The 23448-nt window shown below is 35.3% G+C and overlaps 9 protein-coding genes and 1 pseudogene across 12 annotated transcripts; 6 read left to right on the top strand and 4 right to left on the bottom strand.

The window, feature by feature from the left end:
• Positions 1-3231: 3231 nt before the first annotated feature.
• On the top strand, positions 3232-4022 carry LOC104726584 (putative histone H2A.7). Its single transcript, XM_010445471.3, has 2 exons — positions 3232-3499; positions 3600-4022. The coding sequence occupies exons 1-2, from the start codon at positions 3290-3292 to the stop codon at positions 3834-3836; spliced, it is 447 nt and encodes a 148-aa protein (XP_010443773.1). The 5' UTR covers positions 3232-3289; the 3' UTR covers positions 3837-4022.
• A 3296-nt stretch (positions 4023-7318) lies between these two features.
• Positions 7319-8100, top strand: LOC104726583 (putative histone H2A.7). The gene is made up of 2 exons (XM_087474548.1): positions 7319-7616; positions 7716-8100. The coding sequence occupies exons 1-2, from the start codon at positions 7407-7409 to the stop codon at positions 7953-7955; spliced, it is 450 nt and encodes a 149-aa protein (XP_087330674.1). The 5' UTR covers positions 7319-7406; the 3' UTR covers positions 7956-8100.
• A 106-nt stretch (positions 8101-8206) lies between these two features.
• LOC104762102 (glycine-rich RNA-binding protein 5, mitochondrial) lies at positions 8207-9117 on the top strand (the record flags this gene model as incomplete). Its single annotated transcript, XM_010485330.2, has 4 exons — positions 8207-8330; positions 8472-8540; positions 8656-8762; positions 8861-9117. Coding segments are annotated over 4 exons (366 nt in total), but the record flags the coding sequence as incomplete, so codon positions are not given.
• LOC104762103 (small RNA-binding protein 11, chloroplastic pseudogene) lies at positions 8742-9509 on the bottom strand (annotated as a pseudogene). Its single transcript, XR_015571420.1, has 2 exons — positions 9387-9509; positions 8742-9181 (listed from the first exon to the last, which is right to left on the bottom strand). The product of XR_015571420.1 is annotated as a small RNA-binding protein 11, chloroplastic pseudogene (transcript).
• A 26-nt stretch (positions 9510-9535) lies between these two features.
• LOC104705243 (uncharacterized) lies at positions 9536-10312 on the top strand. The gene is made up of 5 exons (XM_087473047.1): positions 9536-9541; positions 9606-9672; positions 9728-9840; positions 9932-9988; positions 10192-10312. The coding sequence occupies exons 1-5, from the start codon at positions 9536-9538 to the stop codon at positions 10294-10296; spliced, it is 348 nt and encodes a 115-aa protein (XP_087329173.1). The 3' UTR covers positions 10297-10312.
• A 735-nt stretch (positions 10313-11047) lies between these two features.
• LOC104726580 (small ribosomal subunit protein uS8z/uS8w) lies at positions 11048-12579 on the top strand. Of its 2 annotated transcripts, none has more exons than XM_010445466.3 (4): positions 11048-11184; positions 11573-11726; positions 11819-11979; positions 12195-12579. In XM_010445466.3, exons 2-4 carry the CDS (start codon positions 11594-11596, stop codon positions 12291-12293), a joined length of 393 nt encoding a protein of 130 aa, XP_010443768.1. In that variant the 5' UTR covers positions 11048-11184; positions 11573-11593; the 3' UTR covers positions 12294-12579. The 2 variants fall into 2 exon arrangements, with proteins under 2 accessions (XP_010443768.1, XP_019088129.1); XM_019232584.2 differs by having other exon boundaries at positions 11103-11184; positions 11545-11726.
• A 244-nt stretch (positions 12580-12823) lies between these two features.
• Positions 12824-13459, bottom strand: LOC104726579 (gibberellin-regulated protein 10). The gene is made up of 2 exons (XM_010445465.3): positions 13243-13459; positions 12824-13156 (listed from the first exon to the last, which is right to left on the bottom strand). The coding sequence occupies exons 1-2, from the start codon at positions 13322-13324 to the stop codon at positions 12975-12977; spliced, it is 264 nt and encodes an 87-aa protein (XP_010443767.1). The 5' UTR covers positions 13325-13459; the 3' UTR covers positions 12824-12974.
• A 1296-nt stretch (positions 13460-14755) lies between these two features.
• Positions 14756-17415, top strand: LOC104726578 (ras-related protein RABE1c). 2 transcript variants are annotated; one of them, XM_010445464.3, is made up of 9 exons: positions 14756-15419; positions 15528-15605; positions 15859-15931; positions 16011-16111; positions 16340-16405; positions 16499-16596; positions 16695-16757; positions 16864-16956; positions 17067-17415. In XM_010445464.3, exons 2-9 carry the CDS (start codon positions 15533-15535, stop codon positions 17148-17150), a joined length of 651 nt encoding a protein of 216 aa, XP_010443766.1. In that variant the 5' UTR covers positions 14756-15419; positions 15528-15532; the 3' UTR covers positions 17151-17415. The 2 variants fall into 2 exon arrangements, with proteins under 2 accessions (XP_010443766.1, XP_087330673.1); XM_087474547.1 differs by having other exon boundaries at positions 16340-16596.
• On the bottom strand, positions 17357-19744 carry LOC104726577 (uncharacterized). Its single transcript, XM_019232583.2, has 6 exons — positions 19494-19744; positions 19187-19260; positions 18127-19083; positions 17963-18028; positions 17677-17875; positions 17357-17596 (listed from the first exon to the last, which is right to left on the bottom strand). Exons 2-6 carry the CDS (start codon positions 19187-19189, stop codon positions 17532-17534), a joined length of 1290 nt encoding a protein of 429 aa, XP_019088128.1. The 5' UTR covers positions 19190-19260; positions 19494-19744; the 3' UTR covers positions 17357-17531.
• An 886-nt stretch (positions 19745-20630) lies between these two features.
• Positions 20631-21549, bottom strand: LOC104726576 (zinc finger protein ZAT12). The gene has a single exon (XM_010445460.2). The coding sequence runs from the start codon at positions 21354-21356 to the stop codon at positions 20853-20855; it is 504 nt and encodes a 167-aa protein (XP_010443762.1). The 5' UTR covers positions 21357-21549; the 3' UTR covers positions 20631-20852.
• Between the last annotated feature and the right edge of the window lie 1899 nt (positions 21550-23448).

Here is a 23448-nt window from a genome sequence, read left to right as displayed (position 1 = left end):
ATATATAAATAGAGTTTAAAAAAATCTGAAATTGATTAAAAACTAATAAATCAAAATATATATACGTTTTATTTGTTAATGATGACGCATGTTGGTTTTATTAGTGTCAAAAAAATTTAAATGATACAAATTAAAAGTAAATAACATCAGTTTCGTCTAAATCGATATAAAACAAGTAAATATTTATGTCGGTTTTGATAATTGATGCAAAATCATATAATTAGCATCACTTTTTATTGATGTAAATTTATATCAATTTTTTAATTAATGTTAATATAAATTAAAAATTATATCGATTGCTTAAGTGATGTAAATTTATATTTTGTATCAACATTTTAAAAGTGATGCAAATTAATATCAATTTATATCAATTATACTTGAATTGATGTAAATCAAATTACTATGGAATCAGTTATTTGAATAGATGTTAAATTTTATTATTTGTATTATTCATAAAAAAAATAATTCAAACTAAAATCATTTATTTATTTGACACAAATTAACTGATGCAACATGTACATTTTTTTGTAGTGAACCAAAAAAAAAATTGATATTTTCAATCATCCATGCCAAGTTGCCAACCTATTATTTCACAAAAAGAAAAGGTTCACATATTATAATTTATAAATACAATCTCGTTTTAAACACAAATAGTCTTGTGTACTCTATTTAAAATGCCTAAAGACTATAATGAAGTTTTTACTTGTAGCTACTACGTAAGCAAAAAATCTTAGGAGAATAGAAAAAGGATAAAAATCTATATATTTGACCAGCCATTAAGAATAGTTCAACATTTTATTAATTTGTCGTTCAGAAACTAAAGAAAATAATCTATCTTATAAAGGAAAGAATATAGAATGAAAGGTCGAAGACGCATATGAATATGATAGCTCTCTCTCTCCTCAGGTTGGCTCCACTTTTACGCTCTCAACTATCATCATAACCGGTGATGGAGGCCAGCTTAGTCGAGCTGGAATATTCCTTTCATAATATGCCACGTCGAATATATGCAATGATGCTTACACGCGCTATACACATTTGTCTTTGTTGATTCTTTTGATATCAACTAGTTAGCAAATGCTATTTCAATCCTATATACAATACTACAAAGTACAAACAAAGCATATGTTTTCAAAACTAGACGACAAAGCATACCACGTTAATGTTTTCGATAACACCATATGATTAGGAGAGAAACATCATGCATGCCTCTACACAAACTCGATGTATCTTCAAAGATATCCAAAATTTGTTGGTGATTTTGACCGTTTGCTATCGAAACTGACTATTTGAGAAAGTTTAAAACAGTTGTTAGAGTACCTGATAGTGTAGGCAAAAACATTTATTTTGGATGTATCTTAGTTGCTTTGCTATTATATTTGCCTATTTCTCTACTATAAACGTCTGTTGAACCATTGTTCCAAATAGCATTGTTAGTCAAGTCAGATCGATATTCGAAAGCCTACTACTTCCTTCGAGCTTTCAGATTCTTGATAAAACCATATCCCGTAACTCTTTGGATTCTGATTTTCCGAACAACAAAAAATCTCATTTTTTAAGATCTAGACATTTCTTAAACTATGACATTACGTTAGCATTAGAGGCCCTCATGCCGGTACTAAATAAAGGCTTACATTTCAACAAAATGACTTTCTTCATTATGGAGTATATACTCTTTCAACCATTAGCATTAGAGGCCCTCATGCCGGTACTAGATCTTCCAATCTATCTTTTATAAATATACTTTGAGTTGGAGTTCATTTTTTCTTGCATTATATCATATCTCACTAGCTAACATTCAAACATGTATAATTGATCTAACAAGAAAATAAGATTTGATTTGAGACTCTTAAGATAAATGAACCGAATAATCATTATCTAGAAGGGCATTTAGGAATTTTAAACTAGAGCTACTATCTGAAGAGACTATTTACTATGACTAGTGACTCTCACACTGAATTCCATATATATCTAGTGAAACGTTTCAATAATTTTTCATGCATTGAAAATGATAAGGGACTAACACGTACAAGTTTACAAAGAACAAATGTTAAGACCTATCTCCTTTTTATGGAAATAAGGAAAAGGACGTCTGATAAGTATGAGAATTTATATCTTAGATAATCGTTTTCATAGGTGATAGGTAGGAACAAAAAAAACGTGTGTACTACATTAATCTTACGTTATTAGTCGATGTTTAACCTTTTAACACGTTTAAAACAAATGTTAACTCTTCTAATCCATTTCATATCAAATATAACTTTGGCAACATAACCAGTTCAGTAAACAAGTAATCTAATACCAAATTTTTACATTTTCGTGACAATTCATATAATATCAGATAAAATGTTTTTAGTTCATAAATCAGCTCGAATATATTTAGTAGAAATGGTGCATCACACACCACCAACTGTTCATAGTATAAACAAACTTTCACCTAAATTGAAGTGATCTATGAACAATTGTGGGTGATCTAAGAATATTTACTTTCGGTTGAATATTGACCAAACATTTAAACCGAGGGATAATCGTTTTCATAGGTAAGGTGATCTAATACAACTCAAGCACTTAGAATTAGAATCGGATAATCTCCTAACTCTACCTTCACTTAACTCGTGTTTTTGCTTATTCGGAGTCTTCCCTATTTTACATCCTTGTTTTGAGATCGATGTGGTATCGTTTAACTGCTCTGGCGACGGTTGTTCGTACTCGGGCCATTGTTTAAATGGATCGAGCATCTTAACGGGCCATCTAGGCGTGTTGCTAGCCCAACTCACTCTATTCGGTTGGTCAATCCTTTTAGAAACTTTGTTGACTGTTTGCTAGATGGACTAAGAGGAGCCTGGGTAAAACCTTTGTCCAAACATCATCTAAATTGAAGTGATTTATGACCAATTGTGGCCTGTGGGTAATCTAAAAGTATTTATTTTTCGGTTTGAATATTGACCAAACCATTCAAACCGAGGAATAATTTTGATTTAGTACCATTTTTATACCAAAATACCAAAACCCCAAAAAAATTCAAAACACAAACCAAAAAAAGAAAACGGGCGCCGCTTGGAAAATCCAAATCCGATTCTCATTGGCTAATAGATGAAGACGAGGATCGCACTATATCCATTCCCAACCGTCGATAAGATTACATCCAACGGATGAAAAAGATCCTCATCTCTTGTTTTGTCCTCCTCCCTAACTTTATTATAAAAACCACACCGAAGGACCGGGAATCCTAAAACATATTACAAAAATCTCTCTCATATCTTCTTCTTCAAATCCACACATTTGAGAAATGGAGACCACCGGAAAAGTGAAGAAAGGTTTCGGAGGAAGGAAAGCCGGCGGTCCAAAAACCAAATCGGTTTCCAAGTCGGCCAAAGCCGGTCTCCAATTCCCGGTGGGAAGAATCGCTCGTTTCCTGAAGAAAGGTCGATACGCTCAGAGGCTCGGCGGTGGTGCTCCTGTTTACATGGCTGCTGTTCTCGAATACCTCGCCGCTGAGGTAAAAAAAAAGTTCATTCAGATCTGTGAAATTTTATAAACTCTAGAGATTAAAATACTGATTTCGATTGATTTTGTTTTGATTTTTTTTTTTTTCACAGGTTCTGGAGCTTGCTGGTAACGCTGCTAGAGACAACAAGAAGACGAGGATCATCCCGAGGCATCTCCTTCTTGCGATCAGGAACGATGAAGAGCTGGGGAAGCTTCTCAGCGGAGTCACCATTGCTCACGGTGGTGTTTTGCCTAACATTCACTCTGTGCTTTTGCCTAAGAAGAATGCTAAGTCAACCGAGGAGAAGGCTCCCAAATCTGCAGCCAAGTCTCCTAAGAAAGCTTAATTATGTTCTCTTTAAAGTTTCTTCTCATTCACCATTTTCATGTTTATGTTTGGTTAATATAATCTATGTTAGGGTTTGGTGAATGTATATGATAAGTCTTATTTAGGATCTATGTATTTTGTTTTTTCCAAACTTTGTCTTAGATCTTATATTATTATTAATAATAATATCTCTCCTTGTTTCTTATATTATTAACAATTAAGTAGCGGTTTGAAGATGATCCGATGATCCAGTTGAATAATTATGATTCGTTCCAATGTGGTTTAGCTGTGTTGGGGATTTAGAGTCTTAAAAGAACATATACTTGTCTCTTTATGGAGCTGTGAATTTTTTTTTATGCTTGGTATATATGTTTCTGAAGAACTTTAGAGTCTTGAAATTCTCTGGTTTTATGCTCTCTTGTTTTTCTTGGATCTTTAGTAGAGATTTCCAAAGCCAAGAGTCACTAGTTCTCGCGTATAGAGCGCAGAAACAACTGTTTCGAGAATGAATCAAGGGTGTCCACAGCTTTGGAAATCTCTACTAAAGATCCAAGCTGAGGCTAAACGATATGTCAATACCATTGGGTAAGGCTCCTCGCGTTCCTTTCACCGAGCTAATGCCACTACTGTCGCTGATGGATGTAATGAAACAGGTTGGACTATCCCTTCTCCAAAACATCCGACGAGGCTCTAAACTTGCATGCTTATCTCACCTCTCGTGAATCTTCCAAGTAAAGTGTTCCTCTAATGACTCATATGGCTGCTTTGTTGAAGTCTATGTGGATTGTATGGGTTTATCTTCTGCTAGAACATGGGCTGTTATGAGGCCGTGTGAAACTGTGAAGGATTGGCATGATTGTGTGTGGTTTTAAAGGTGTCACTCCAAAGCATATTGTTTTACATGATGTGGTAGGTTACCCAACTAGAAAAACTTCCCATTCAAAATCGCTTGGTCTCCTGGTGGTTTCACCCCATGTGTTGGTTATGTAATCTGCAGGATGAATCAAGGGAACACCTCTCTCTCGGATGCGTGTTCCCTGCTGATGTGCTGCATAATACACATGGTTTTCCACTCTTGGTTGGCTCTAATGGATTTGATAAAGGAGGACTCTCAAACAACTCCAACATTGCTGCGGAAAAAAGTTATGTCTCAAGCTGTTGTCTATGGCTTTTGGAAGCAAAGAAACAACTTGTTACACAATCAGCAAGATATACCATCATCGACAGTCTTCAGAGAGATAGACAGGTTGGTCCGTAACTCGATCTCAGCAAGATCACATATGCGAAGCTACTCAAGACTGATGCAACTGTGGCCTCACTAAAGACTCTGTTACTGAATCTCACAAATTCTCTGGTTTATGCTCTCTTGTTTTTTTATTGTTTTTTGGCAAGGTAGCAAATATTATAGGTTAAACTTCTTGTAAGCCTCAACTTTCATTCCTTAATGATATTTAAGGTTTATCAAAATATATACGACTATCGAGTCTATGTTCCTAAAGCCATAAACATCATACGTAGCTGTTTCTTGTTTAATTTGGATTTCTGAATTAATGAGTGAGTTTATTGTTAATGAATGAGTTTGGTTTATAAATCTCTAGGGTTTTGGCTAAATAAATTGTCTCATGATGTATATAAATCTTGTAAATCTACAACTAATCTAATGTGTCAAAATCCTAACTTTTTCTAACTAAGGCCTCACATTATCTTGAAGATTATGATTAGACATTTCCTTGATTTCATAAGCTGTTAATTCTCTTCGAATTAAGGTTTCACAATACCCTAATAAGTAAAACTTAAACCTTACCATAATTTTTGAACGCAGAACTTCACAATATCCTTATACGGATTCACGTGGTATGTTGCATGGAAACATAAACGGATACGTGAAAATGAAATGTCTCGGAAACGGAAACACATTTTTTTTAATGAAATTAGGACTTGACAATATCCTTATAGGGACTCACATGACAATGTAAAACTCCAAACTTTGCGATAATATATAATTTAAGGGTGTATTGAATCTAATATTTTAAATGATTTGTGTTTTATATGAATTTTTTTTGGTGAAAAGAGTTTTATATGATTTTGATGATTGTAGGGAAGTTGTTATGATTTTTTTTTTGACATCTAACTTTTATTAATTTAGGGAAGAAGTGCACAAAGAGTTAACCAACCAGCAAGGTGGTATTGTATAAATTTGATACATCAAATTAATTAAAGAAATATGATGTGAATGTTTATCGCCCACATTTTCTCTTGATTAACTTGTCCCAGAGAAGAGTATGGAAGTTTCGACATCCAAAAGCGAATATCATATAGAAGAGATCCTATCTTGTGATGGTCACCCACCTTGTTGATCAGATTTGTTAACTCCATATAATCTCCTTCCAACCAGACATAGTGAAACCCATGTGCCCATGTCACCTGAAGAGCATGTAGGAAGCCTAGAGCTTATGCTTAGAGGGCATAATAAGAAGCTTGAAGTTTTGCACAACCTGATAAAATAATCCTACCATGATCAAGAATTAACCAACATGTACTTGTATATGCTCTTCCTTGAACAAAACCACAGTCAAAGTTACATTAAAGCCTGCCTTCGGGGGGGGGGGGGGAGGATCCCATTGATGGCTTTGACTGTGACTCATAGGAAGCCGATGACCATTGTTGTTTCCATCTATGTCATCATGTTGTAACTGATTTATCTCCAACCATTCATTAACCTCTTGAAAACTTTTATGTGTTTCTTTTGCTGGATCACGATTGATATTTCGAAACAGAAAATCATTTCAAGGCTTCCATTTACGCCACAACATCCAAAATAGTAATAATCTGGTTTAGAGATGAACAAAATGTATCTTATGAAGATTAATCAAAAATTGGATATTATCTTCAAGACTACCATTGAAACCATGACGTTGTCCATTGTAAATGGTCACACTTCGCCAAACCGCCTGTGCATGAATGCACTTGAACAATAGTAAGTGATTGATAGTTTCTTTCTCCAGACAACATCTCTGACAAATTGGATCAGCCTGTATATATCTTGTTCGGAATCTCGGAGTTGTTGATATAGCACATGATAAACATCGCCATAAGAAATGTTGTATTTTTGGTGCACTATGGAGCTTCCAAATCTCTTGTTTTAAAGTAACTGAACCATGAAGGGGTGTGTTTAAAGCTCTTTTTTTTTTACAACTTGGGTTTATAAATTTCGTTTACACCATGTAACAATCAATGTACAGTAATCATGATTTCATAAAACTAAAATCCATTTTCCAAAAAAAAACCCAAATAATGAAAGCGCCAAGCTTAAAAAATGGAGACCCAAAAAAACACAAAAAACTAGCGCCTTTTCGAAAATCAAGAAACGTTTCTCATTGGCTAATTCACCAATCACACGGATCGTAGTATTTTCAACATCCACCGTCGATAACAATAAATCCAACGGACAAAAACCTCTCTTATCTATTTTTCCTCTGACCTATAAAAGGACTCCGAGCACCTTCAAAAGCAAATCACAAATCTCCAAACTTCTTCCAATACAAAAATCAAACACTTCAAACACTCTCAGAAATCGATAACTGTAGCAATGGAAACCACCGGAAAAGTGAAGAAAGCTTTCGGAGGAAGGAAAGCCGGCGGTCCAAAAACCAAATCGGTTTCCAAGTCGATCAAAGCCGGTCTCCAGTTCCCGGTCGGAAGAATCACTCGTTTCCTGAAGAAAGGACGATACGCTCAGAGGCTCGGCGGTGGTGCTCCGGTTTACATGGCCGCCGTCCTCGAATACCTCGCCGCCGAAGTAAGTCCATTCATTCAGATCTGAACATTTCGAACTGTTAATTTCTCGGATTTCTGATTTTCGATTTGTTTTTTTTTTTTTTTTTTTTAATTTGTTCAGGTTTTGGAACTTGCTGGGAACGCTGCTAGAGACAACAAGAAGACGAGGATCATTCCGAGGCATCTTCTTCTTGCGATAAGGAACGATGAAGAGTTGGGAAAGCTTCTGAGCGGAGTCACGATCGCACACGGTGGTGTTTTGCCCAACATCAACTCCGTTCTTTTGCCTAAGAAGACTGCTTCCAAATCAACCGAAGAGAAGGCTTCCAAATCACCAGCCAAGTCTCCTAAGAAAGCTTAATTAGTTTCTTAATGTTTTGTTGGTAGTTTGTATTGGTCTTTGGTGAATGTAGTTAATCCAAGCTTTTTAATCTTTATGTATTTGGTTTTTAAGCTTTGTTTTGTTCAGATTTCAATTCCTAATTTATAAGATTTTTATGTTCTAATCTCTTGGCCCACTCGTCGTGTAACATCATATGCTCAAATATTAATTAACCACTCTTTAGTCTTTGACCCCTCCCATTAACGCACCCTTTTTATTCACTGAGATAATCAATTCATGTGGTGAAGAGAGTACAAAAAATATTCTCTTCTCTCTTTGCTCGTTGTAGCTCCATTACATCACCACTGCGGAATTTAACAACTCGAGGATCTTGCTCTAAATTATTCGTCGGAGGTAATTTTTTTTTTTTGTCAATCTTGGAATCCATAAGGTCAATAATACTTTTATATCCGTGATACAAAAAATGTGTGCACACAATGTGTTTGTTAAAATGCGCGATAGAAACTCTGAATATGTTAAATACTACCAATGCAGGGCTATCTTACGATACTAACGAACCGGTTTTGAAGAGTGAGTTTGAAAAGTTTGGTGAAATTATTGAAGGTACCACACGAATCGCCGCCATGAAATCTGTTAGTTTTGTGCAAAATCCCTATATGGATAAACGAATGCAATTCCTGAGTTATTTATGGCTTTGTTCTTGGATGTGAAAACACAGTGAAAGTAATATGTGATCACAAGAGCGGGAAATCAAAAGGTTATGGCTTTGTGTTGTTTCATTCAGAAGAAGCAGCTGCAAGTGCCTTAGCTTCAATGAACAATCAGGTATTATTGTATACAACAAAACCAAATACATGAAATGCATTCTAACAAAACCTTGACTGTGTGCATTTAACAATGTTCTTGGTGTTCGATTTGTTCAGTTATTCGAAGGCAGAAACATCAGAATCGAATATGCTCAACCTAAAGGAAGTATATATCAGAAGTGATCTCAACTCAAATTAAACGACAAATCTTCTGTGTTATTTCACTTATTGGCTCTACTTTGACTCAGGAAATGCATCCACTATTCAGAGTTGTAACATTGTAGAACTCTAGATTGATTTTGGTGAAGATCCTTATGTTGTTTTGTGATGACTGTGTGTTTGTGTGTGTCCTCTTCAAGCCTGGTTACTCTTCATATTTGTTGTTGGTGCTTCTACTTCCTTTGCAGTTTCCACAAATATTAATCTGCCATGAACAATCTGAAAACAGATAACCAAATGCAATAGTCAGTCCAAGACTAAAAAGCTTAATTCATATACACTAATCTTGCATATATACACCTAATCGATTAGGGTTATACAAAAGAAAAACTTCTGTTTTTCTGATTCAAGATCAATTCAATTCAAATCAAGAAGCAAGAACGTATACAACATTTTAAAAGCGAGTGAAGAAATGGATCATCACCTTCCCATTCAAAGCCTTTAACGCCTTTTGTGCATCATCCTCAGACTTAAAAGTGACGAAGCCAAAACCTTTAGGTCTCTGTGTTAGCTGGTCCCTAATAAGACGAGCTAACAACGCACACATACAAACGTTTGCGTTGCATAAAGGTAATGAAGGTAATGAAGCTCAATATCATTCAAAAGTTTGAATCTTTTGCTAAAATGTGGCTATGAAATTTAGGTTCTTGTTAGTTCGATTACTTTGTTGAAAGTGAAAAGCTTTGACTGGTGTTTGATTTTGCTTTTTGGTGTTGTATCTTCACAAAGAATCTTGTTGAGAAAGCTTTGATCTTTTTGTTGCAGAAATAGTAGATTTCTGTGATTTTCTGTTACCAACACAAGCAGAGAAAGTTGAGCGTGATGCGGCAGTGGCGAGTGTGTCAAGTGTTATTAAGTATATCTGGCCAAGTTGTAAGGTACAAACTTTCGAAACTTCAATCTCTCTTTGAGCATTGTTTGATTTCAACAACTGCAATCTCTAATCTTTGCTTATTCTCTTTGTTGCAGGTTGAGGTTTTTGTGTCATACAGGACAGGGCTTTATCTTCCAACAAGTGATATGGATGTAAGTTTATAACACCACTTTGACTATGTGGTGTACATAATTAACGAGAATACCTTAGAACAGCTTAACACAACGTTTATCTCCACATCCATTTGGAGTTATTATAATACTGTTTTTGATACTTAGACGTTAGTTGCTGTATAGATTAGTGTTAGGAAAGATCTTCATGTCTAAATCTTCATCCCTTTTTGCTGTATATATAGGTGGTGATTTTGGAATCAGGTCTCACAAATCCACAGCTAGGTTTACGCGCACTCTCCAGGGCATTGTCACAAAGGGGAATTGCAAAGAATATCTTGGTATTTTGACTTTTTATTACTACTATTATATGGCAGTATCTCAGAGTGATCATGTCAATAATTAGCTCTCTAATTGTTCAGGTGATTGCTAAGGCTTGTGTACCAATTATCAAGTTCGTTGAGAAGAAAAGCAACATTTTAGCATATAGTTTTGGTGTATCCTTCTAAACAGAAAGTGGTTGTTAATGTGAAGTCAAAGCTAAAGTCACTATGGAAAGTGGTGATGTTCCTTCATTCATCAAGCTTCTTAGCTCTCCCAGTGAGGAAATCCGGGAACAGGTATCAGTTTAGATTTTGATTTTTGTATAATGTTTTGGCTAAGAAGCTGTTATATCATATTGATTGATGACTCTAAATTATGAAATGCAATAATTTTATAAACATTCTTCTAAATATGCAATAGTTTCATGTTGTATTTTCAAGAAAAAAAAATTCAAATTAAGAGACTCAATATTATAACTCACGGACAAAGTCAGGGAAAACCTCTCCAGGGAAACATTTTAATTAGAGTTCCCAAAGTTCTTATTCAACCAAAAATATAAAATATATTAGTTAAAAATTTTAAGAGCCCAAAAAATATAACTTCCCATTGTGGATGCCCTTAGCCATCGTAACTGGTAAACCAAAAAAAACAAAGGAAGAAACCTGAATCCGACACACAGATTTAAATGTGAAACGACGGCGTTTAATATCGATATCAGATTTGATTTTATAAAAAACCCAATAAAGCCCAATATTCTGGATCCATTAACCAGTCTAGTAAAGTATCCATAACGCGCCCCAATAAAGAAAGCAAAAACCCTAATTCGCATCTTATATTTAGTTGTCTTGTTCAACTTTTATCTCCTCGACGCTAGCAAGGAGAGGGTTTGTGCGGCTGCCATTTTCGATTTCAAGGTTAGAAAAAAAAAAATCTCCACAGCTTTGAGCTTCTTTGTTCCTTTTTTATGGTTTCTCGGATCTGCTTTTGTGTCTGCTCTCTAGCTCAATTACAACGTGAAATTATGAAAAATGTTCTCATGTTTCCTCTTGCTTTAGAATTTAGATTTTGAGTTCGAAACTTATAGTGTTGGATCCATTTGAAATTTTGCTCTTGTCATTATGTTCTTGTTGTAAGCAGATCTAATGTAGGAGTCATATTCTCGATTGAGCTGTACAGTATCTTGATGTTCATTGAAACATGTATATATGTGTTAGTATTAGTGTTTTTTTTTTGGAATTCGTTTCTTATATATGGAGGTTTTGAAATAAGCTCAGATTTGTGTTGTTTTGGTTTGGGTTACAGGTTTTTAAATTTTTTTGAAGAATGGTGAGAATCAGTGTGCTTAACGATGCTCTTAAGAGTATGTACAATGCTGAGAAGAGAGGGAAGAGGCAAGTCATGATCAGGCCTTCTTCTAAAGTGATCATCAAGTTCCTTATCGTCATGCAAAAGCACGGTATGTTGATGATCATTCATTGTTTAAGCTCATTTCTTTTCCTCTGTTGCTGTTCTTGCTCAACTGTAACGTTTTTTATAATGAAAATGCAGGTTACATTGGTGAGTTTGAGTACGTTGATGACCACAGGTCTGGTAAGATTGTTGTTGAGCTTAATGGAAGACTAAACAAATGTGGAGTCATCAGTCCTCGTTTTGATGTTGGAGTCAAGGAGATTGAAGGTTGGACTGCTCGTCTTCTTCCTTCCAGACAGGTCTGTCTTTTTAGTCCTTGTTCTCTTATTAATTCTAATTCTTCTAGTATCGGTTAAAGAAACCTGGTATATGGTGTATTTGTTGACAAGTTAGGTTCTGTCTTATTCGAACGCTGTCAACATGTAATGGTTGAAATTGGTTTTTGTGGTCTTGCCATCTGTAGAGGAATCTTTATAATTTAGTGATCTTACATTGAAATTCTTGAAATGTGCAGTTTGGCTACATCGTTCTTACAACCTCTGCGGGTATTATGGACCATGAAGAAGCCAGGAGAAAGAATGTTGGTGGAAAGGTTCTTGGATTCTTTTACTGAACCAAAGCTTGAAGAAGATAATCTTACTGTCGTCTGTGATGATACTTTGCGCTGCTCCTTTTGGTGAGAAGAGGAATTCGATTGAGCTCAAAGTTTAAGGGGGTAGTAGAGTTTTTGATGTGTTTGTGTTTCTTTAGATAATATGCCATTTTGTTCGTTTTGGGTTTTGCGCAAAAGTTGTTGAAGACTTATGAATAGACAGTTATTTTCAATTTCTGTTTCCAAACAAAAAAAAAGAACCTTGCTTTTCTTGAGCCAATACTATCAATCGAGACGTTTCATTTCACTACATGAGCCTCGTGACTTTTTTATTCATTTGCTATGCGAACGTTTTGATCGAGAACATCATCCTGTTTCGATGGTTCACGATTTATTCATAATCAACGGTTTAGAACAGATATTGTAAGGTTAATAAAATTTTGATAGTGAATTGGAGTAGAAGATTCAAGTCTCTGTTGCTGATGTAAACCAACCTATTATGCATAGTTCATACATGGAGTCATTGATATACGTAAAACTTTAAACATAAATATTGAAAATATGTTATTTCATTTTATTGGCCAGATCTCTCATACTTTCATACATGAAGGAGTATTTCAAGCTTATTATTATATATGCATCAACCACAAACTTAATATTTTCTGTATGTAAAATGTGAAGATAATCATCTTCTGAACATGTTCAAGGACATTTGGGTGTGCCTTTGGAGCTCTTCATATCGCGGTAACAAGGACATTCATCTTTGTGCCCATAAGTGCCCGAAGGTACACATTGACACTTCTCGCAGCATATGTTGCAATACTTGAGACACCGATCTTGTCTCCCTGCCTTTGAACATCTCACATTGCATTTTCCTCCACATGCTGCTCATTTTATTCACCACAAATTAAGAAAGCTTAATACAAAATATGTATATATATTTGAAATGAATTGTGTATACTATACTTACATGAATCGGCGGTAGAGAGCATGAACAAAGAAGATGTGACGAGCAAAGAGATGATAAAAAATTGTACAACCGGGAACTTCATCTTAGTTCTTGCTGAGATTTGATTTTTTTTTTATACAATCTGTTTGGAGAAAGCTTGTTACTTAGGGAAGATGAAGAAAAAAAACTTGAAGTTTCCACACAATGCAAAAGAAGTGATTATGGTTTGAGAGGAAAATGAGGCTACAGAGTTATTTATAGGTAAAAAAACTTTGGAGTAGGTGAAAGTGAAACGTTACTTATCTATTGTCTTCTTCTTTTTTTGTTTTGTTTTTGTATTTTTCATTCTTAGAAAAAAGAATCTACAAAGTATATTATTACTTAATCTTTTATAGAGTTCTACTTTTCCTCTAGATTTGTAATTTTATAAAGCAATATTGGTAAATTTTTGTAGATATGTAGATGTAAATCAATATTGGTAAATTTCTTTATTAAACAATTAATTTACAGTATTTTTTTTTTTTTGAGGGGATTAATGTCTAATGTTTTGTACACCGTTCATTAAAGAAATGGAAATAAACAATAGTAGCTTCTATCAAATCCTGTTTCTGTATCATAACTTACTAATAGAAATGTTACAAAGATAGTAAATTTGCTTTGAAGAATCTATTAACTCTGGTGGTTGCGTGCCGTTGTACAATTGTATTCCATATTATTGTGTCATTTTTATTAAATTGTATTTGTACATTTATATAAAAAGGTTGATAAAACAAAAGCGATATGTATATACGCGTATACACATGAAATGATTATATTTGTTTTTTTTTTTCTTAGTGGGAAATACAAAGGCACAATGTCGTTCACGTTGAGCGACCATCGCGTTAAAGCTATAATAAGAGTGACACACGTAACAAGAATCTAAAGGTATATGGGAACTTCTACATCTTTCTCCTCTCTTCCCTTTTCTATATTACTCTAATATACTACAATCCATCAAAAATGTTGGAAAAGAAAAAGTCCATTATATTAAGAAAGTATTAGTTGTTTAAAGCTATTGCCTATGCATTTATGTTAATTTGAAAGTTTAGGATGTCAATCAAAGTCATAATGATGGACCACCGACTTATTATTATTCACGATTAAAATGTTAATGAAGGTGTGTTTTTGTCACGATTTAGCTAAAAGTTAAGGGTCATTAGAGGAATCTTGTGACAAATGGGATTCATTCAACTTTCATATTTTGTTTGGTAAAACGGGTCTCCCGGACTTAAACTCCTTTTAGCAATTAGTATTTTGTCTGCATGCTTACATGATATTCATATGGAAAATTAAAATTCTTATTGAAATATATCCCTTTTTCTCTAAAACCTCCATTCCATTAAGTGTCGGGAAAGAGACTCTCCAATTTGTTGATAGTAGAAAAGTTAACTTACTGAAATATTTGTGAAATTTTAAAAAGTAGATTTGGAAAGGCATATCAATATGGTATAAAAGTGTAATACTTTACAATACATTGGTGATGACTGATGATATCAAAAGAAATGTTTATATACAAGTTATATATCCAACAAAGGATGTCAACAAAATATTCATATCACTCCATCTTCTTATTTTCCTTTATTCAAATGATTCTCTTTGATCAGTGAAATAGATGTGAATGCCCACAGGCCACATATATATAACTTTAATCTTTAGAGAGAATCCGAAAAACAAAATGTCAACTTTAAATTTGTTGGCAACCAGTACCTTACAAGCATACCTATATACCCTTCACCACCCAAGTTGCCTCTACCTTTATTTCCATGCTTTGTGACTTTTCTAGTTTTTATGATTTATGCGTGATGTGTGATGCGTGATCGATCCCTTCGTCAAAGTTTAGGGAATTGTCACTGTTCAACTCCACTGGTTAGTCAATCAGACTTACCGAGAAAGGCCCACAAAGAAAGGACTCATTAATGGGCTTGATTATTTTTGGGTCCTCTCGGGGACTATGATCGCTCTCTCCTTTTCAAGTGGCTAACTTACGCCGGAGGTAATAATATCGCGCACGCGAAGAAGAAGCAAAAAGCAGAGTAAACTTGAGTTAAATCAGGACAGGCGTATTTTAGCCGTCCGCCATTTCCATCGCTCTCTCTTCTCTGCTTCATCATTTTCACTATAACCACGCTCTCTTCTCTTCTCTGCATCATTTTGATCTGGTACGCATTGATTCTTCAGACTTTAGATCTCCTTCGTCGTCTTTAGTTGAAGCAATGTTATTTTGGTTTTTGATTTGATCTCTGTTTTTGGTTTTTGTTCCAATTTAGATTCGATGGCTGCCCCACCTGCTAGGGCTAGAGCCGATTACGATTACCTCATTAAGCTTCTTCTCATTGGTGATAGCGGTACGTCGTCTTCCCTCTCTTCGGGATCCAATCGATAAATTTTGAATTCACTGAATCTATCTATCTATTCGTTTACAAAACCGATCTAGTCATTGCGTCGTTTGCCGTAATGTTGACAAATTTGAATCCATGCTCGTCAGAATCATATACGAGTTTATGAAACTTATAAAAAAAATGTGTTTTTTTAGATCTCTGTAACTTTTAGGATTTTTTTTTTTTTTTTTTTTTTTTAACACAAATGCTTGTTTCTCAGGTGTTGGTAAAAGTTGTTTGCTTTTAAGGTTCTCTGATGGCTCTTTCACCACTAGCTTCATCACCACTATTGGGTTTGTGTTCCTACATGATTTAAGAGACTGTGATCTCTGTTTGTTTCTCTCTCTGAGTCTGTTCTCTGTTTGATGGCAGCATTGATTTTAAGATAAGAACTATTGAGCTTGATGGCAAACGTATCAAGCTCCAGATTTGGGACACTGCTGGTCAAGAACGTTTTCGAACCATCACCACTGGTCAGTGTGTGAAACCCTCTTTTCATATGATAGTGTGTACTTAACGTACATAGTCCCACTGGAAATTGATTTAGGGAGGATTAATAACAGTCAAAATGTGATGCTCTGTGTGGCTAATGCTTTTGTACAGTTGATGTGTTGGGGATATATAGTTGTTTTAAATTGATTGCAACACTAGTTTGAAGAACTAATGTTTAGTTCCTTTTTTTTCCTTTGGCATTGTTGCAGCTTATTACCGTGGAGCAATGGGCATTTTACTGGTGTATGATGTCACAGACGAGTCATCCTTCAACAGTAAATTTTCTTCTATCTATCTACACACTGACTACATCTTTGGTCTTACATTCTTGCTTTGTTCTAGACCTGTTTCTCTTGACCTTATTGCAGACATCAGAAACTGGATTCGTAATATCGAACAACATGCTTCGGATAATGTCAATAAAATCTTGATAGGAAACAAAGCTGACATGGACGAGAGCAAGAGGGTACAATACGACCTAGTTCATTCACACTGAAATTATCCAACGTCCTGATTCAGACTAACCCAACTAATGGCGTTTTTGGTCCCTGACACCTTTTTCAGGCTGTGCCAACATCAAAGGGTCAAGCACTTGCTGACGAATATGGAATCAAGTTCTTCGAAACCGTAAGCCAAACATTATCTCTAAATGTTTAATTTCATGATAACAGTTTAGACTACATTGGTCGTATTTGTTTGCTTACATAGCTAATAAGTAAACTCCACATCTCAGAGTGCCAAAACAAATCTTAATGTGGAAGAAGTTTTTTTCTCGATTGCAAAGGACATAAAGCAGAGGCTCGCTGATACTGACTCAAAAGCAGAGGTTAATAATTACTTGTTAAATTTTCCTTAAGCTTTTCTTTCACTTCACTTTTCTTGGTCCAAAGAACTGAAAAGAAACCCTTTTTGTCACAAATTTATCATTCATTTCAGCCTGCAACGATCAAGATTAGCCAAACGGACCAGGCGGCTGGAGCCGGACAGGCGACACAGAAGTCCGCATGCTGTGGAACTTAAAAAGTCCCAGTGGCTCTAAAATTGAAGTGAAGTGAAAGAACATATTTTTATGTTGTGGCGCTTTTGTAATTTTTTTCCTTTTCCTGATTTGTTCTTAATTGACCTTTTCTAGTTTGTTCATGAGGGGGGTAATAGAATCTTGAAAGTAATCGTTCGTTCTCAGTCATATCCGATTATCTGTATCTGAAACTGACACTCTGGCTGAGTTATTAAACTACAGCTTATAACTCTCCATATATCTTCTTAACTTTTGCTTTCTCTCTTACATCATCACTTTCTGAAAGTTTTTTACACAATGATGCAAAAAAACGAATAGTTTACTAATATAAGATTCAGCAAAATGTGTGTACAATCTTACAACTTCCCAATAATACTTTACATTCAAAAGGAACGCTCTTCTTTGCCATAGATCCGCTGAAGTTCCCTAGTCGCCGCTTGGAATGATTCTGAACCAAATCGAAAACATGACATTAGAGGAAACTTAGATGTAAATACATATCCATGAAGAAGAAGAAGAGGGTTGAACCTTTCCAGATGCGAAAAGCTTTCTGGTTAATAGGAGAACCAAATACAGTCTGAATGACATCAAACAGCATACTCTCTGGAGCGTTCCTTAGTTCCTGAACTATCTGATAAATCGTCTTCCCGTTTTCAAAGTAAATATGATTATTTGGATGCTTTGTTTTACATCCTGCGTGTCTCTCAAATGCATACGCGTTAAGCACCTTGAATGATTAGAGTCAAAGCAAATTATTATCCGTTAAGAGTGTTCCAGCAACATAATAAAGAAAAAACCTTTTATGTTGACTTACCTTAGTGAAATCGCAAGTTTGACATCCGCAGAGATAACCTGATCCTTTGATGACTCCTCGAAGCTCCTGATATTAAGATTGTTTCGATGCAATTACAAACTCAAAGGCTTCAGGGGAATGGTTAGCTTAAAATGAACAGCTGAGCTGAGAAATTTAGGTTTTACCTCTCGCGAGAGAGAAACATACTTGACAGGAACACCATCGAGCATACCAGTTGATATTAAGCTTCTGACATTTGAAGGAAAGCTTGTGGAAGCTTCCTTCTTTGACGTCTTGGCCTCTGCCTTGTTCTTTGGAAGAGTTTCCAAACTCGGTTTAGCCACTTGTTGTTGTTCACTAACAACTCCACTGCTTGTCTGTGAACTCCCAGTTTCTTGTCCATAAACCATATCAGATGTTCCAATAGGATCCTGAACATAAGACTGATAGTTTTCAACCCCATTGGAGCTAGATCCAACACCGTGTTCATCATCATTAATTTCACCAAATGTGATACCATGAGAGTCCTCGTTGCCATAAGGATGACCCGCCATTGCAAAATTTATAAAGCTACTCTCGTTCTCCCGGCTACAAGGTTCAACCGAAGACGACTCAACTTTCCTTTGACTATGACCATCTAAAGCAACATGTGTACTCATCGTTTCCTTAACCCGACTAACCGGAAGTTTTCTAGTTCCATCACCACCGAAACAACTCCCAGCAACAGAAACCTCCACGCCATTAGATATAGACAATTCAACAGATCTGTTTTCCATAAAACTCTCAGCTATACTCTTATTTTGGTGGTGGCTACTACAACCTTCAGTTCTATCTCTATCACCAAACAAAAGGGGTCTTGGTGGCATTTCAGCTCCTAGAAGCCGATCCATGAACTGGTTAGAGACGGATTGAAAAACCGATGAGCTTTCCCACAAAGGAAGACCTAAGCTTGATTTCCCTAATCCTGGATCTTGCACAACAGCTTGTTTCTTGTTTGGGAACATCTCTGAGCGAGAAGAAGAATCAACAAACCAAGGATGAGGACGCTTTGAATCATCTCTTGTAGAATGATCATACACTGAATCTTCCTCACTTGTATGCTCATTGTTCTTTAAAACCCAGAAACCTTTGCTTTCATATGACTGGATACAATACAATTTAGACCAAATCAGAAGTGAACGCAATCCATAAACCCATTAAAAATATAAACTTTATGCAACATAAACCCTAAATTCAGAGGCGTACCATTTTCTTGTCCTTTCAGATTCGATTTAATCTCTCTCACGTCGTCCAATAGCAAGTGTGAGCTTCCCCAGAAACTTCAATTTCGAAAAATCAAACCTTTAAAACGAATTCGCAGTAGATAAAAATCTGTTTTTTTTTTCTTTGCGACCCAAAAGATCAATCTTTTAAGAAATTGAAACCTAATTGCTCAGTAAAGAGTGTTGAAAATTCTCAAAGTCGAGAACTTTTTTGAACGAATACGAGTGCCCTAAGGAGTGAGGTTTGAATGGCTGACAAAAAAAAATTAGAGAAATTGAAAGATTGGTACCTTTTATTGATCGCCGGTAAAACTAGATCGCCGCCCCCACCCCCCCCCCCCCCCCCCCCCGCGAGAGAGTAATTTCGCCGGCGAATAAAGTAACGGAGAGCGATGTGATGATACGGTGCGCGAGAAGCACCAGAATTTTGCTTCAGCTATGCTTTGTTTTTTTTGGTTAAAGCCTAAAAAGCAATTAAGCAAACATCGCATGATCTGATGTTACGGGTACCACGAAGCTTATCTTACGCGTGTTGAGTGATGTCTAATCGTGACCGTTCATCTCCCACAATAGAGAGGGTTGTGGGCACCCACTTCTTTTTTATAAATTTCTATCAAAATAATACTATTAGAAACAGAACAATTTGAAAATTATATCGTCAATATTACTACTGATGCTTTGAATTTTTTTTAATTTTGATTATTGAAGAAGATCCATGTTATTTTATGCAATCAACTATGTATCTAGTTGAAGCTTTCATTTTAGGTGAGGGTGTTTTGAGTATGAAAGATGAATTTGAAGCTGATCCTATCATAGACTAAAGACAACGTGGGCTTTACTTATATGGTAGAGGAGATAGTTAACAATTGAGTGAATAGTCTCATTCAACACGCTATTCCAACTGACTTGTGTGAAAGAGATGCATACTACTGACAAAAATTGCCATGTTTGGCTTTAGGACTCCTGCCTTCTTCTTTACTGGAGCATTTTGGTTTGGCAAACCGCGAGAAACTCAAGGAGCTTTGCTTCTTCCCTGCATAGGATGATCGTTGCTTTGACACAAGCAAAAGTAAAAGAGTGAAGAGAGACCCGTATAGATATGGTGGTGTTGTTAGATCATGTTGGTTATTCGACCGATCACGTTGAATATTTTTGTCTGATTTGTACAGAAAAAGTTGATAATGATAAGATCACAAATAACACTCTCAAAACATCCACTTCTGATGTTTCAAATTTTGATTTTTCACTATATCAGTTGTATATTTGTATACTTTCCGAGTCGGTTTTGTACAAAATGGAGATCAAGTATCTATATCTCGGATTGTTGTTACAGCATAATAATTGATAATTAATCCCAAAATAAAAAATAAAAATAGAATAGGATATTTTCACGTCGGCCACAATAAAAAAGAGAGATCAAAGAGATATTTTTCACCAAAATGGGAAATGCTAATCAAGTAAGATATACAAATCTCCAATGCTATAATAAGAACAATATATTTTTACAGAAACAAAATTATATTACACATCCCTATGAAAGTTTCCTAAATCTGCAGATGTATGTATAATCCTAAAATATTAAGAAAAATTCAAAGAATGATATAGAAAAATAATATTTTCAGAACATTATGAGAATAAAAAAAAATCAATCAATAAACTGTTCTTCCAAGCTCCAGCTTCAGATTCAAATTCTCAACCATCCCTAAACTGAGATCCAAGCAAGCCACTCTCTTCCCACTGCTAGATTTCTTCAACGTCGTAACCGTCGGCTCCGGCAATAAAGCGCGTGTAACCAACGCGCCTGCAGCGCCACTCTCGTTCCTGTGTCTCCTCATGTGCCCTCCCAAAGCTTGCCCCATCGGAAACTCAACTCCACATATGGGACAAGGATGAGATGTGGTTTTAGCCTTCTTAACCAAACCAGACGACGACAAGGTCTCGTTGTTGTTGTTGTTAGGCTTCTTGTGACTCGCACGGTGACCTCCCAAGGCTTGAAACGAATGGAACTCCTTCAAACACGTTTTACATGTGAAAACGCGTTTTTGATCTCCACCACCGTCAACGTTTTCTTGTCCAACTCTTGACAATAGCATCAGACAATTCGCAGCCGTGACATCCACCGTCGACTTAATCTCTTCCGATGTCGCAACCATTTTCTCTTCGGATGATGATGTTTTGATAAGATGAAATAATAATATCTATCTTGTGTGTTGTGTGTGTTGTGTGTTTTGAGTTTTTGTGTGTGTGATAGTAGTTGAGTTGTGTTGTGTTTGGGAAGTATTTATAGATACCGAGTTTGTGGACTGAAGACGTGTGAAGGATGACGAAAATAGCCTTGTGACTTGGTGGGTAAGGAAGTGGCAGCGAAGAGTGTGGTATTAACGCAATTGCGTGGAAAGATAAGGGGTAATCAAGGAAGATGCGTGTTATGTGGTCGCGATTTGCGACACCGCGTAGTTTTGGAGACTAAACTACAAAAAATAAATAAAAAAAAATTAAACGAAAGAGTCGTTTCGGTTGGTTGAGAATCTTCCTCGTGTTTTCTCGAAAACACTTTTATTTTGTAATTTATAATATAGATATATTTTTATTTTGGGATTACACTTACACATCAGAAAATAAAAAAAAAACTAAACTCTTTTGAGTTGACGTCAACAAATAAACTCTCTCAAGTTTGATGAGTTGATTTTATTCACAACGCGCGGCGCGTGATTTTACTCAGCCGTCTTCTAGAGAATAGTTTTAAGATGACCAACGGTTTCTAGATACAACAAAATTATCTGACTCTGTTATATTTTGAAATGCTTCTTGAATTTATTTGAATGTTTTGATATTAGCTATTTTTACTAATTTCCTGTTCTTGATATTGAACAAGCTAATTTAGTGTGTCACTTTTATGAGTTTCAAACATATATTAAAAAAATAAACATATGGCTTGGTTTTGGTTATGTGGTATGTCGGTTCGTTTTTTTTTTTCCTTTCTTTTTGGTCCACAAGAGCTTGTATTTTTATAATTTATTTTTTTAAAGATTTTAAAAATTTTGGTCAGAAATGTATTCTAGAAAGTGAACTACCTACTCTGTTGGTGTGTTTTGTTTGTTAGAAAATAGCAGTTCTTTTAAGAATGTTCTGTCAAAAACTGTCGTCAGCAATGAGCCATCTAGCCCAACCCCAGCGAAGGCATGACAACACCAAAAACGTGAAACCTACGCGTTTGAAAAGAATCGCGTGGTGGATCATTCAAATTAACAAGAAGATATGTACGGAAGCTTGATGGAAACGTGGGAAGCAAGTAGAAGCGATATTAGTAAAACATAAAAAGAGATAGTGACTCGTGGCACTTTTTAGTGCCTTTTCCACGCGGAAGCAATCTTCGTTATAGTATAAAACTCTCTTCTAGTAGTTTATATATACCTTAAGATTCTTGTTTTCACACTCTCTCAACTACTGAATTTGTAAATTTCATAAACTTTCATTAGATAATTCAAGTCAATAATTGTCTACATAATTGGACAAGTATATGTATATGATTGATTGTTCGGTTTATAGGATTACCAACCAAAGTATGAAATGGAAAGCCATATAGGATCGACTTGTGTTTTGTTTTTTAATATTTGACTCTCTCTATCAGTTTCCATTTTGCCTTGTACGCCAAAGAAATATATTTATTTTGTGCATACTTCTAGAGTACTGTATATACAACCAAGCAAAACAATTTTTTGTCCTGTTTTCTTATTTTATTACTTGACATATTTAAAAAAAATAAAAATAAATAAGCATCTGAGACTGAGATGAACCAAATTGCACTTCCCTTGGGGAGAATTGGCTAGAATCGTCTTTTATATTAGATGAGATTTCCACGGCGAGAATTAATGCAAAAATATATTATGAAACTCAACAAAAGCTGAAGAATTTGATTAAAATGACTAAACCAGTCATCTACCAATACATTTGATTCTCGGGATTTAATAGTAATGCAAATTTGACATGAGGCTTGTAGTCAGGTCTGAGGTGTGGTTACCCACCTCTGGCTGTCTAGCTAATCACATGTAAATAGCCTAATAGGTTCAACCAACCTCTCTTTCAAAGGGTTAAAAATGTAGGGAAAAGTTACATCTTAATTATGTTGTTTATACTAATTAAGTTTGAATAATCAAATTATATTATTTCGTTACGAATTTTTCTTCTGATAAAGTACTAAAACATAAAATGAAAACAGTAAATTCCTTTAATTGTTTTAATCAA

The sequence above is a fragment of the Camelina sativa genome, chromosome 11 (genome assembly GCF_030686135.1).
Source record: "Camelina sativa cultivar CO46 ecotype springtype chromosome 11, ASM3068613v1".
In the NCBI taxonomy this organism is placed as follows: Eukaryota; Viridiplantae; Streptophyta; class Magnoliopsida; order Brassicales; family Brassicaceae; genus Camelina; species Camelina sativa.
This window is presented reverse-complemented; position numbering and strand designations above follow the sequence as displayed.